The 13086-nt window shown below is 35.0% G+C and overlaps 1 protein-coding gene across 1 annotated transcript in view; it reads left to right on the top strand.

The window, feature by feature from the left end:
* Positions 1-13086, top strand: part of CNTLN (centlein) — a 199441-nt gene that overhangs the window by 101134 nt on the left and 85221 nt on the right. The window contains exon 10 of the mRNA XM_074931653.1: positions 2091-2212. Coding sequence (XP_074787754.1) covers positions 2091-2212 — 122 coding nt within the window. The remainder of the gene's footprint in view (positions 1-2090; positions 2213-13086) is intronic.

The following is a 13086-nucleotide window of genomic DNA, read 5'->3' as shown; positions in this document are numbered from 1 at the left end:
AGTTGCCTGCAAATAACAAAATGACCCTTTTTCAAAGTCAGTTGGCCTCTTCCTGCTGCAGATTGGACTTTTTCTCTTTCATTATTGCATGGGAGGTATTACAGTATGACAGTAGAGAGCTGGAGAATAACCTGATGATCCAGCACTGCTAGAGATGATTATTTTGTCCCCTTTCTGTCAATATGTAGAAAACTGTGTACAAGACAGTTTAATTATTAAAACTATAATGTAATTCAACCAGAGAGAGTTGGAACTAACTGAGATTATGGAAACTACAGTCTAAATTTAGAGTTCTGAAGTGCTTAATAATTCAGTAAAAGTGTGATTAGGACAGTTAACTGTCTAATTTCTATTTCTGCGAGAACAGAGCAACTGATAAGGGAAGGGAATAGCTGGAATGGAATGGGTAATGTAACAGGTAAACAATAATAAAAAATGTAGATTCATAAATAGGGAAGACCAAATTCTACACTTGGTTGCATCTCTGAAAGGACATTGACACTAATAAACTTCTGAGGATTTATGCTGAAGACAGTATTTTCCAGTACCTTACCAGACTTGATCAGTTTTCACTAGCAATATCAAATGAACTCAGAGCAGCATGTATAATTGGATTCTTATAAAAACTTCCTGTTGTTCTTTCAAGCAAAGCCTGGTAGTAGTCTCTATGTCCTTTGTCATAAATATATCTTGCTGTTTGTGTGATTGTTTCTAATATTATTGTATTATTTATATGAGCCACTTAAAACCAGTCAAAAGTACTTTTTAAGCAATTCTAAATTTGTAAATGTAGCTGGTTTAGAGGTTGATTAAAAAAGAAGAAATAAAACAAAACAGAACACCACCACTTTGGAAAACTATTTAATCTTAATGTCACTTTGGTAAGGTCTGGCTTCTGTTCCTAAATCTGTGTTGCCTCAGTCACTTCCAGAAAACTTCTGGAATTTTATATATAGCAACATCTGAAATTTTAGCTGATCATCTTTCAGTTTTGTTTATGTCCTGAAAGCTAGGCTACATTTTAGAAGTCAAACTTAGTCTGGGTACTTTGTAGTTAGCACTACTGTAGAAACCCTTGCCATGTTTTTATAGTGGGATTTAATTTTTATTGCTTGCAGCTCTGACTACTCATGTGTCTCATTTATTGAGTAATGCTGAAAAACCCTCCTTGCATATAAGCAGTAAATACATGCAAATTAAGTACTGTGATTTACTTAGAGATTAAGGAACACGTTCTTTAGTTGCTCTACAAGCAGAGCTCCCATTGAACTTGAAGCAGTGAAGGCAGATTTTACTGCAGGATAATGTATGGTGAATTCTTTACTGCTGTATGGCAGAATTTGACCTGCTTTATTCAGTGGAATGTCCTCTTCCTAATGTTCAGTTTTTTCAGAGTGCACTATTGTCACTTAGGAAAATCTTTTTTTAAACTTGCATGACATTAACCTGTAATATAAATCAAAGTATATCTTACTTTTCATTCTGTAAAAGAGAGTACATTTTTTTCAAATGGTTTTGATTATATGAAAGCTATTGCAAAATTTATTTTTCTTTCTTGTTTGTTACATAACTAGAGGACGAAGTCTGGGTGTTGCAGGTTTATATATATTTACATAAATAAATAAATATATGGAGAAATCCTGAAGCTCTTTAAATTTAGATTTTTTGATGTGGACTTCATTGTGGCTAGTGCTTCACTTGGAAATACAAAAATTAGTTTTACACGGGAAAAAATAAAAATGAAAAAAGTAGTTTGAAGGAAAAGACAGTGCCAACAAGCCTTTTTCAGTCTGTGTATTTTTAGGTGTATTAGGTCAGTGCATTTACAGGATGCACACTGACATTTTGGTAGTAAATTTTTTAAACTTCTCAGCAGCATGAAAAAATATTAAAGTAAATTTTGACAAGTTAGCAAAATTTGACAGTGTTAAGAAAAATTTGACTTCAGGGGTTGTAATTCCTGAACTTTCTATTTAGATTTCTGAAGCTCTTAACAGTTACTTAAACAGAACTTCTGTTTCTGTTCTGATCTGTGTGAAAGTCTCTTATATTTTGCCCAACTCTAATTTTGGTTTTCCGGTGCTATATAGACTCAAGAAACTGATGAGCTAAGAGCAGCCCATGAAAAACGCAAAGAGAGGCTGCAGATGTTACAGACCAACTACAGAGCACTAAAAGAGCAATTAAAGCAGTGGGAAGAGGGCGATAGCAGGTAAGTTACATAGCTCATTAAAAACATTTCCCTTACACGAAAAATCTGAACAGAATTATTATGTAGCTATTTGATTTGAAGGAAGAAGCCACTATGTGATGATCAAGACTATCCTTTGTTAAAGCAGAATACGTGGCATATCTCTATATGAGAAAAACTGCAATTGAAATCAAGAGTAAAATGTATTGAGCTGACATCTTGAGTTATTTTATTTAGGATCTCATTGTGAGCCTGAATACTGGACAGAAGTCTGTTAGGGATGCTTATTTATGCTAGTCTAATTCCCCAATTGATTAATTTGTTGATGGTGTATGTTTTAAATTTTCTATAGCAGAACAATTGCTCCTTATGTTTCAAATAGTTGTTAAAAATAATTTTATTCTTTAAAAATGTAGAAATATCAGCCTCCCTAACATTTAGTGATTCAAACATTAACTGAAGCCAACGCTGAAATCCCCTTTTTAATGGGGAAAAAAGTATATGTGCATGAAAAATGGGGTGTTTTCATCTATTATATGATTATAAAAAACAATTATTTCTGATCATTCTACAAAAATATTGCAGTAATATATTGTTATTAATGGAGAGACTCTACTGCATCAAAACTTAAACAGTGAATATTCTATATATAAATCTTCCTTAAATCCTATACAGAAGAGTGAAAATTTTATGCGGATTTTTTTTTTTTTTCCAAGTCCTTGGCAGAGAGTTAGATTTTTTGGTAAACAGACACATTTAGAGGTATGAAGACATCTCTTATCACTTCAGTTGCCAGACACTGCTGAGGTATGGTTTTTCAGGCCCTGTTTCAAGAAAGTAATTTGAGCAAGTCCTGGTGGCTCTAGTTGCACCTACGGTTTAGTAAACCTTTTTGTAATTAGAAAAATTCTGAGTAATCTTGACACAAACTTTGCAACAGTCTCTGACCAAAAAGAGTGTCACAGAAATTGCTGCAAAACTGGTAGCTGTTCAGAGAGTCCAGGGTGACATAAAGCATTGTACTGTGAATGATAAACTGTCCCTCATATATAAGTAATGTTTTGGTTTATCTGAGTAGCATTTGCATTGCTTTGTAATACTATGGCATTTAATAAGAATGGTTTGTCTTTTAAAAAGAAAAAAAAGATGTGGATTAAAATAATGGTAAGGTACAAATCTGTTATGGGCATTAGTAACACAGGAAGATTTTTTGAAATATCAAAGCAGAAATAATGATTTGATTTGTTTAAATTAGAATGAAAAGGTGTGTTTATTTAGGAAAATTATGGATGATTTTGTCTTCTAGTTCACTTTTAAATTCAGTGCAAGCTGAAAATGAATGAAACCTACTGGATGATAGTTACTTTATGCAATGAAATAATTTAATTCTGTGTCTAAAGCTAAGTAGACATTCATGGTCCACTGAGAGGCCAAGGCTGAAAGGATACAAAAATTCAACCTAGATAAAGATGTAAAATCAAACTTGATATACAGTGAAGCACTGAGTGTTCTAGTTCTGATAATTATAAAAAAAAAAAATTGAAGAAAAAAGAAAGAGAGACAAAACCAACTTTTGTTTCTGATTAAAATAAATGAGAGCAGCTTGTGTCCTGACAAGAATGTATTTGGGAGAAGTAGATATTGGGGAAAGTGTAATTTGAAATATTTGTTCATCTGATTTTTTTCATCTGTAATTAAGATGAACTAAAAATTAGAGGGTTTTGATAATTTTTGACTTCAGAGCAGAATTATATGAAGCAATCGTACTAAAAGAGGTTCATTTTTCCTTTTTAATATGCTTAAACAAAGGAAAGTAGCCAAGACAAAAATAAAATCAGTCTGTAAATGGTTATACCTTACACTGTTATTTTGGTATCTCAAAAACCTTTGTATCGCTGTTGTAATGTAAACTGGGCATTAAGAAGTCAGTATCAGGTACGTATGTGGCACTTCTGATGGTGGAGGACCCCATTCTTTCTGATTCTTCATAGATTAGCATCTGTTGCCGAGATGGCAGCTGATGGGACCTAATCCACCTGTCAGTGTACATACAACTTCCACTGACATACGTGACTGCAAAGATGATGGGGGGCCTTATGAGTTAACCACAGTCTCAGAGTTTATATCTATGCCCAGCAGGAATTTAGAATGCAGACAGTTTTAAGTTCATCTTACGAAGGATTTTATAAATACAGTTTTTATATTTTGCATTATTAAAACACATAAATGACAGGAAAACTGTGAAATATTTTCATTTTCTTTTTTGGTGCTTCTAAATTCAGTATGCTTTTTCCTGATGCATCATCTTATCCATAGATAGCTTATTCTCTCATTGGACTAGATCAACAGTGTGATTTAGAGTAGGCAGTAGTGCAACCTCCAGACTGGTTTTTAGGGGCATTAGGGGAGCTGGTGTTTCTCCCATTTTTTTTTCAAGAGATTGTGTGATTATTTCACCTTCTGCCATCTCATACCAGTATTGTAGGGAATGTTGACAGAATGAATGTGGGTGACACAGCTCTTCCACACGTCAGTTGAAGGCCACAGTGCCATACTAGCATGGTATCTGTCTGAAACTACATAATTGAACACTTCTGTAATACCACCCTTATACCACAACATATACATAATACAAGATTTATATTCAGTAGATGCCACAATTTAAAATTTTTTATTTTCTGAAAGCAAGGTTACTTTTATTCTTGTGGTACTAAAACGTGTAGGTATTTGAAAACAACAACCTCTTTTTGCTCATAAACAGGATTGAAAGTAGTAAAAGGAGATACGAGCGTGCAGACCCCCATCAGCTTTGTCTAGAGGATTCTGATGCTGTGTGGAATGAACTAGCTTTTTTCAAAAGGGAACACAAAAAGCTGTTGATTGAAAAGTGAGTTCATTTCTTAAATAGTGTTTACATGAAAAAACATTCTGTTGTTTTTTCTGAAGATGGTGCTTTGCAGGCTATGTAAGAGGAATACCTTGCAAAATTCCAAGATAAAACCATCTTCTACCAAAAGCAGAAAAGGAAAACATCAGCTCTTACCTCCCCCGCCCTGCTTCAGCCCCCCCCCTGCCCCCCCCCCCCCCCCCCCAATCAGTGACAAGTTATAAGTTTGCTAGCACTAACAGAAACTGTATTCCATGATCTAGGGATTGTGTTAATTAATGTGGCTCTCATCTGTTGGAGGTGTCGCTCTTCATTAGCCTGTATTTTACACACTGCCGTGCTTCATTTTTGGAATGAGGTGGTGAGGGGATAACCTAGCCAGCCATCCTTGTTTGATCTCTGTGATACATACGCAATGCAGAATGCCTCAGCTCTCTTGGTTCCCTGCCCTGTCCTGCTAATCCCAGCTGAGCTCATTATGGTGTAGCCTTGCTGCTACTCCTGGAGCCAGAGCTGTCCAAGCTAATTACTGGTAGCAGCAGAGCTGCCTGTTAAGGGTCTGGTGTGGATCTGCTAACATGGTCCTTGGTAGTGACCTGCAAAAAGCACGAGGGAGTTGCTCTCTTTCTTGCTGTGCACAGCCTGTCCTTTGGGTTTAGTGCTGATCCCTTCACACAGCTCTTTTAGCTGTAGTAAGTGTAAAACTTGGTGAAGGAAACTCTTACTTTAGAAAACTTTGATCTCATAATTCATAGGCTATTATACTCAGCCAGGCAAAGTAAGAAAATGTCCTTTTATACTAGACGAAAGGAACTTAGTATGGTATAATTAGCCCTTTGCTAGTATTTAACACTTTCTGTAAGTCAATTTTTTTTTAACTTAAGAATCAAGACACCTTAGAAAGTTATTCAGACTTTGTTTTTGTCAACATTAAAGAAAATGTGTTTTCCCAATGGGTCACAATGTAAACCAATTTTGTGGAGATACCACGAAGGTTGCTATCACAGAATTTCAACAGCAGCAAATTATTTTGCAGTATGTAAGTCCATAAGCTGTGTTAGTATATTACATACAATATTGCCAGTAGCTGTGTTACATGGGGTAATCTTATATATGCCTGTTATTGTCACTTCACTGTCACATCTTTGTTTGCTGTTTTGAAACTGTCACAACAAATTATCACATATACTTCTTTATTTTGATTTTTGTGTAGGAAAGAGCACTTTCTTGCCATACATGTAATTGTAGTTGTAATTCTCCTTTCATCACTAATCAACAAATGCACCACAGGCAACAGTAGTAACTCAGGAGAAATAACATCAGTTCTTTTCACACACAGCCATGAAAGAGAGATTGTTTATGTATTGTACACACCATAAAGATTGGTACAGTTAGACCGTTTTTCTAGAGCTTCTGTGCAGTCACATTTATGGGGAACTCTCTTATGCCTGATAATTTGCAGATCAGTGGCTGTGATTAGATTGCGGTGAAATGGCATGAGCAAACAGTTGAGCTCTTCGTAATACAGAAATTCTAAGTCAAAATGAATTTTTAAAATTCTGCATGATACTTAGTAGGAAGCCAGTGCGCCATTGTGATCATTAAGGTGAACTTGTGTGGGTTTAGGTGCTTCTACTTTTTATGGGGAATGTAGCTTATTGTTAGTTGAAGTAAGGAAGAAATGAATACATAACTCCTGTGGTTTTTATATCTGCCTTCAACGTCTGTCTCTAATAATGTCTTGTCTTTAATTTGTTGGAGCAAGTCAGCATTTCAAGATCTGAGCTAATTTGTCAGTCAATACTAAATTTAGTGTACTTTTTAGATCTGTGGCTAGGGCTTCTTTGTATTGCATATATTCTTTCTTAAGCTCTGTGGATAAAGAACATCAGCTACAGAGTTGTACCAATTACTTATGTGTGATTTTACAAGCAGTGTAAGTAAATCAGGTTAGTCCATAGTTTCTGTGGATGCATTTAATTTGATAGACCCTACTGATTGCTGGCTTAAGTTGATTTAGAACATGCATAAGCCAAATCCAGCACAGTTTTGCTTAAAAAAGGGTTTCTGTGTAGGGATTTTATTTTGGTTTAAGTCTGGTTTAACTTTTAAATATGTGTAATTTCTGTCTCTGACTAGGCCAGAGAGTGAATGTTAGGAAAACAGGATTATTTGGGTTCTGTTTGTTTTAAGAAAGATTTTCTTTCCCTCCCTCCCCTCCCTCCTGTCCTTTCTTTCCAGGTGCGGAACAATGATATGTGTTTAACTTGCACATACATTGCTCTGAAAATAGATGGATAATCAACAAAATATAGGGTAAAACCAAGGAAAGCTCCCTGTTGCATGTCCCAGGCTCCAGAACACAGCCATTACCAGTATTACCACCCTGTAAACAATCAGTTTATAAGTTATTAAATCTGTTTTTAAGTCAGGAAAAATTGAAGTGTCTTAGGAAGTCACTTGTTATGGTGGTGCTTAGTTCCAAATCCTGTTGAAATTGGTGGAAAGACTGTTGCAGCCACTACTGTGTCAGGTCCTTTCTTTTAGAAAGTTTTCTTATCATAATCAAAGATTGCTTTGACTGTCATGTAAGCTGTTAAACACTATGCACCTTTCAAGCTGGACGCTAAGACACAAACAAATAGGGTTTAGGACTTAAAAGTAAGCACCTTTTTTAAAAAATATTTTAAGTTTTCTGTTTTCATGAAGTTCAGAATGCCTCATGTCAGAGTTGCCTTTCTGGAGAATGTTGATGCAGAATGCATGACATTGTTACTACCGTTTTTTAACTTTTTTATTAATAAAGAATAGTATGTGCATGTTGTATTTCTTTGCAATTAATAATGAAATACATTTCAGAGCCATGGGCTGCATCCTCTCCACAATTAATGATGTCTAAATTTGAACCATTTGTGCATGTAAAAGAAAGCATCTCTAGCTTGTTACAATCCCATACTAAATTAGTAAAATACAATAATCAATAAACTGTGATTATTCTCTCTGTGTTCAATGCTTTATGCATGTATTTCTCTTGAATTTCCTAACATTGCCCTGGAAGGAAGAGGATTTTTTTGCTATTAATATGATTTATTTTTATACTTAAGTGTATTACAGAATAATTATTCTGTGACTTTATAGAACCTGTTTCTAGTAATAGTTTTTCCTGACTTTGTTATTAAGCATCCTCCCCCATTATTTACTCTTTCACAAAGAATATCAGGTTATATTCCACCATGTATTTGATGTGGATTGAAAGCTACATTTTTAATTTTATGAGTTATAAAATCTCATTTTTAAAATTCTGTATTATTAAAACAAAATAAACAAATAAAAAGATCCAAAATTTAAGTTCACTTTGAGATATGAATGAGTAGCGAAGAAAATAGTCTAACTTTTAGGCCTTCACAACTCATTGTATGAGTAATAATCCTGTACCAGTTACCAGCTAAACTCACACCTAAATTGGAGAGTTACAAACAGGAACAAGAAATAGTTGAAATAAATTCCCTAAGTATTCTTTGAAGTGTTTATTAATGCTAATGGATAAGTGAAAACAATTCCACAGCTCTGCTAGGTTATCTCATTTTGGTCTTCTCGTGTAGGTCATTTTCCCTATGAAGTAGGCAATACTTGTTACTCTGAAGTAATTTCCTGTTAAGTAGCATGTTGTTGCAGGCTACAGAAGCAAGTATTGTATTGATGTTCATGTTCTGTGTTAAGAAAAACATGGGATTTCATCACTTTTTGTCCCCCTTAAGCAAACAGAAAAACATACTAGTACTGAAACAGTAAACACTTAGCTGAGGAGGATTAGCTTGTCTAAATATAGTATTTCTATTTTAGCTGCCTGAAAGGCTGCTGAAGACTTGCGAGAGAAAGATCCAGTAACATTAAAAATCAGAAATTTCTTTTATTCAGCTGTGCATCACCAGTGCTTTCAGATTCAGTGCTTTGCAGCTGCATAAAACATAGAATATCTTCAATGAAAACAGGCATATCGTTTTACAGCTAGATACATTTTTATAGCTATTTATGTAAACATATACACAGATATATATAAATCTAGCATAGTTCTCAGGTTTTTAAAAAGATTATTTTTAATCTTGGCTATTAAGTGCCAAACATTGTCTTACTTTCTATAGAATTGTATTGACAGGTAAATCCTTTGATACTTTCTTCCCACATTAGTTAGATTCATCTTTGTATGTGTATTATTTGGGTTTTGCTGAAATTCAGGGTAAATGAATATGTAGCACGTCCAATTGAACTGCTACTTGATTGCAAGGTAGCTAATTTAAACTACCTTGGCATTTCCGTATTAAATTTTTGTTTGCTGGAGTATAAGGATACCCCGCCTCTTTGGCCTTTATGTACAGACTTTGGAAACGTATAGTTGACCATAAACTACTGTAAAGTCTTTACAATTTCACATCTTTTGTTCTGGATTACTTTCTAGGAAATCTTGTAACTGATACCAGCAACACAGAATTATTTGACCTCATACGTTTTTTGACATAAGACATTATGACATAAGTCATTACCTTCAAAGGTAACAGGAAATTGGTTGTCCATATGGTATGCCCATATGCAGCTAGTGATAAGGAGGAAATGTTTATTAAGTGGAAGAGATAGCCACATCATTCAAAGAACCTTTAGTAGTCATTCTTTCCTCTGAGTACCTGGGTAGCTGTGCACATCCTCCATGTAGGAAATTTTCACAAGGCACTGTGTCAGCTAACTGAAACAAATATATTGTTTACCAGTGAGTGTGATCTTTCAAGGATGATGAGCTTAATGATCTTTAATTGTTACACTTGTTCCTAGAACTTTTCTTACCTATGTCCACCAAATCTTGTAATTTCCTGCGTCCTAGCTAACAAACAAATCTAGGGGTTTGGTATAGTTTTTGAAATCAGATCTGTTGAGGTTTTTTCCTTTGTTCTTCCATATTTAATTAGACTTTTCTTGTCTGCAGGTATTGGTTCAAAACCCAAGTTGTATTATCAAATCTCCATAGGCAGTCTGTAGTACTTCAGTGCCTTCTCATATATGACAAGACTGTGTCATACTGAAAACATGCTGTCATATCATTAAACATTCTTCCATAATACATAAGCAGAGAAATGCAGAATTGAAGTTGGATTAATGATAAAATTTGGGCATTGTCAGGGACAAGAATAGCAGAGAGATGTTGGGTAGGGACTAAGTTAGCTTCCCTTTGTGTTGCTTGCACAGAAGTGTTGCCTGCCTTGCTGTTGGGTCAGTGATTTCTGTAGATCATCTGAGTGTTATAGAAATGAAATATTGTATGGTTAGTAAGCACACTGCCTGTGAGAGTTCCGTCTTTTTCCTAGCTCTGTTGCCTAGACAAAAGTTCTTCAGCATTTAGTTAGAAATATCTGATTTATCAGCCTACAGATATATATATATATTAAAAAGTAAAGTAATAAGTGTGTCTTCTTAAACTGTACTGAATGTTCATAGTAAGAAGCCTATGAACCCACAATCTATAACACCAAAGTACATCAAAGCTAGTAAAATAAGCTCTCAGGCTGCTATGTTAGAGTAATGAGGGACTAATGAATGTAGGTTTCTCTCCCAACACCTATGGAGTTCCTGAGAATTCTGGTAAGGGCAACACTGCTCAGTGCTTTCCAGCAACAGCTGAATTTAGTATACAATGATGGTTTTGCATTTTGCTTGACATGGTATTGATTTTGGAAAGGAAATGGCATATTTTCAAGTTTAGGTTTATCTCAGCTTTGTTAATAGCATATAGAACTTCAAGAACTGAATTTTGCAAAGAAGCAGAGACATTTAAGTTTCTTCAAAGAGTGCAAATAATATTTTACAATGAAAAGTATTAAGCAATGTTTATGTATTTTTCGCCTATCTCTTAAACTCTTTTCTAAAAGTGTACAGTTCTGGAATTCCAGAAACTCAGATGTGGACCTTTATTGTGGATCAGCATGATCTGTGATGAACCACTTGGCTCTCTTGCTGCATAAGGCAGAATATGCATATACATACAGTTTAACCTATCTTAATGCTTTTGGATCTTTTTCTGATTTGTAAAGAATTCAGAATGTGTGCACCAAGAAGTATTGGTGGTTTTGCTTTTTTCAAACACAGTCACATGAGAATAAACATGGAATCTTCCGAATTTTCCTAAAACTCAAATATTTCAGTGTAAGAAATAATTTAAGAAATGGATTTGCATTCTTACTTGGCGTAACTGGAAACCAACTCCATAGTAAAACAGGCTATAGGCAATAGAGGCTTTGGTGTGTTGTTCATCTGAGGTTTACATAACAGTTCAAAGCACTAATGTGACAATAATACTCTTGATATTCATGCAGTGGAGTCCTCACCCTATGTGCTTTCAGAGTTACATAGATCACTCTGGTACCCCAGTCATGGTCTTGCAGGTTGAATTCTTTCTGAACTAAATATAGGTAAATACTGTTTGTGAGGTGGTGCTGATGGTCTTGTTATAAAGGAATGCAAAATTTCAAATTAAAATAATGAGCTTAACTCACACAATGTAACTTTTTTTGACAAAAAGTGTATAAAAATCAGCTGGATTTTGTGTTGCAGTAAAGCAAGTAAGATTACTAAACGGTGGATAACATTTTAGGCATGGGTTTCTACCATCCTTTTGGAAACTAAAGGTTATGCTGCATGTTGAAACTATTGTAGTCGCTAGTCACTGGTGCATCTTTGGGTTTTGAGTGACTATTAATTTGAAATATATCTTAAAACTTGTTCTTGACAACTATCACACCATTCACACTTTTGTTATGTGAACAGACATTGGATTGGTGTGGGGGGAGTTGCTTTTATTCTTTTTCGCTCCTGAATGTGGGTTGTAAATCAGAGAGACTTTACTTAGCACCAACAGATATCGCTTCCTGCAATTTTCATCCATCCTATAAGTGACTGAATTGGGAAACAAGAATGATAAAGACGTATTTCTGGGAAGTGAATAGACAAAACAAGATAGATGGCTCAATGAGTCTGTATAGTCAAATATTACATTTCCTTGGTTAATTAAGACTAGAAGTTTCTTTGTGTAAACTGTAAGTTTACAATTTTCTTCTTGTAAAGAAATTCCAGTAAATCATTCTGAATAGTTTGAATGTTCACAAAATGTAAGTAATGCTAGTACTTTTTGCTTTACTTTTCTTTTGGCAGCGTTATCCCCAGACATATGTAATGGTTTTTGCTCTCTCACACAGTCTAGATCAAACACCTGCTTCCAGGTTTACTCTCATCTCCCAAGGCTGTCAGTTGACACAAATATACAGACCCATGAAAAGAGCATATTTTGCCCTTACTGCAGGCAAATGTTCTTGAATCATAATGCTGTAGGAACAAAGTGAAGAATTTCTGTCACAGTAGTATTTCACTTGTAGAAGTTGGATAAAGTTTCTGCCTAGCTTGGTTTTGATGACTCTAAACAATGTTTTTAGTAGTATAAAATGAAAATCAGTGTTTGTGTTGTGGCGTAGGAGACTCCCCATTCTAATTTATGGCAGCCTCATCCTATATTTTCTCTTTGGGCTTTTTACAGAAGTACGCTCATGTTCATGTAACTTCTACTCTGGTTTTACAGAGTACAATTTCTACCCTTTTGAAGACTCATGAATAGAAAATACAGTTCAGTTTTGCTTACCTACAACACCTTTCTACATTGATCTGTCTTTCTTCTCAAGCTCCTCTCTTTTCTGAGGGGAAGAAAACAGAGCTGCTTCTGCTGTCCCATTTTCCTTGCAAGTATTGTTAGGCTATTTGGCTTAAGATTGGATGAGAAGAAATTCCCTGGCACTGCTTTGCCCCGCTATCTTTAAAACTTACTTTTTTTTGGTTACTCTAATAAGCCAAGATTTTTTTAAGTCCCTTTTTAAGGACCCTCATAAAGAGTATGCAAAGCTTGCTTAACAGTCTTTTTCTGTCTGATTGTCTTATTAATTTGACTTTTCAGTCTTTAACAGTCTTCCATGGCTCT

Source organism: Athene noctua, chromosome Z (assembly GCF_965140245.1).
Source record: "Athene noctua chromosome Z, bAthNoc1.hap1.1, whole genome shotgun sequence".
Lineage (NCBI taxonomy): Eukaryota > Metazoa > Chordata > Aves > Strigiformes > Strigidae > Athene > Athene noctua.
This window is presented reverse-complemented; position numbering and strand designations above follow the sequence as displayed.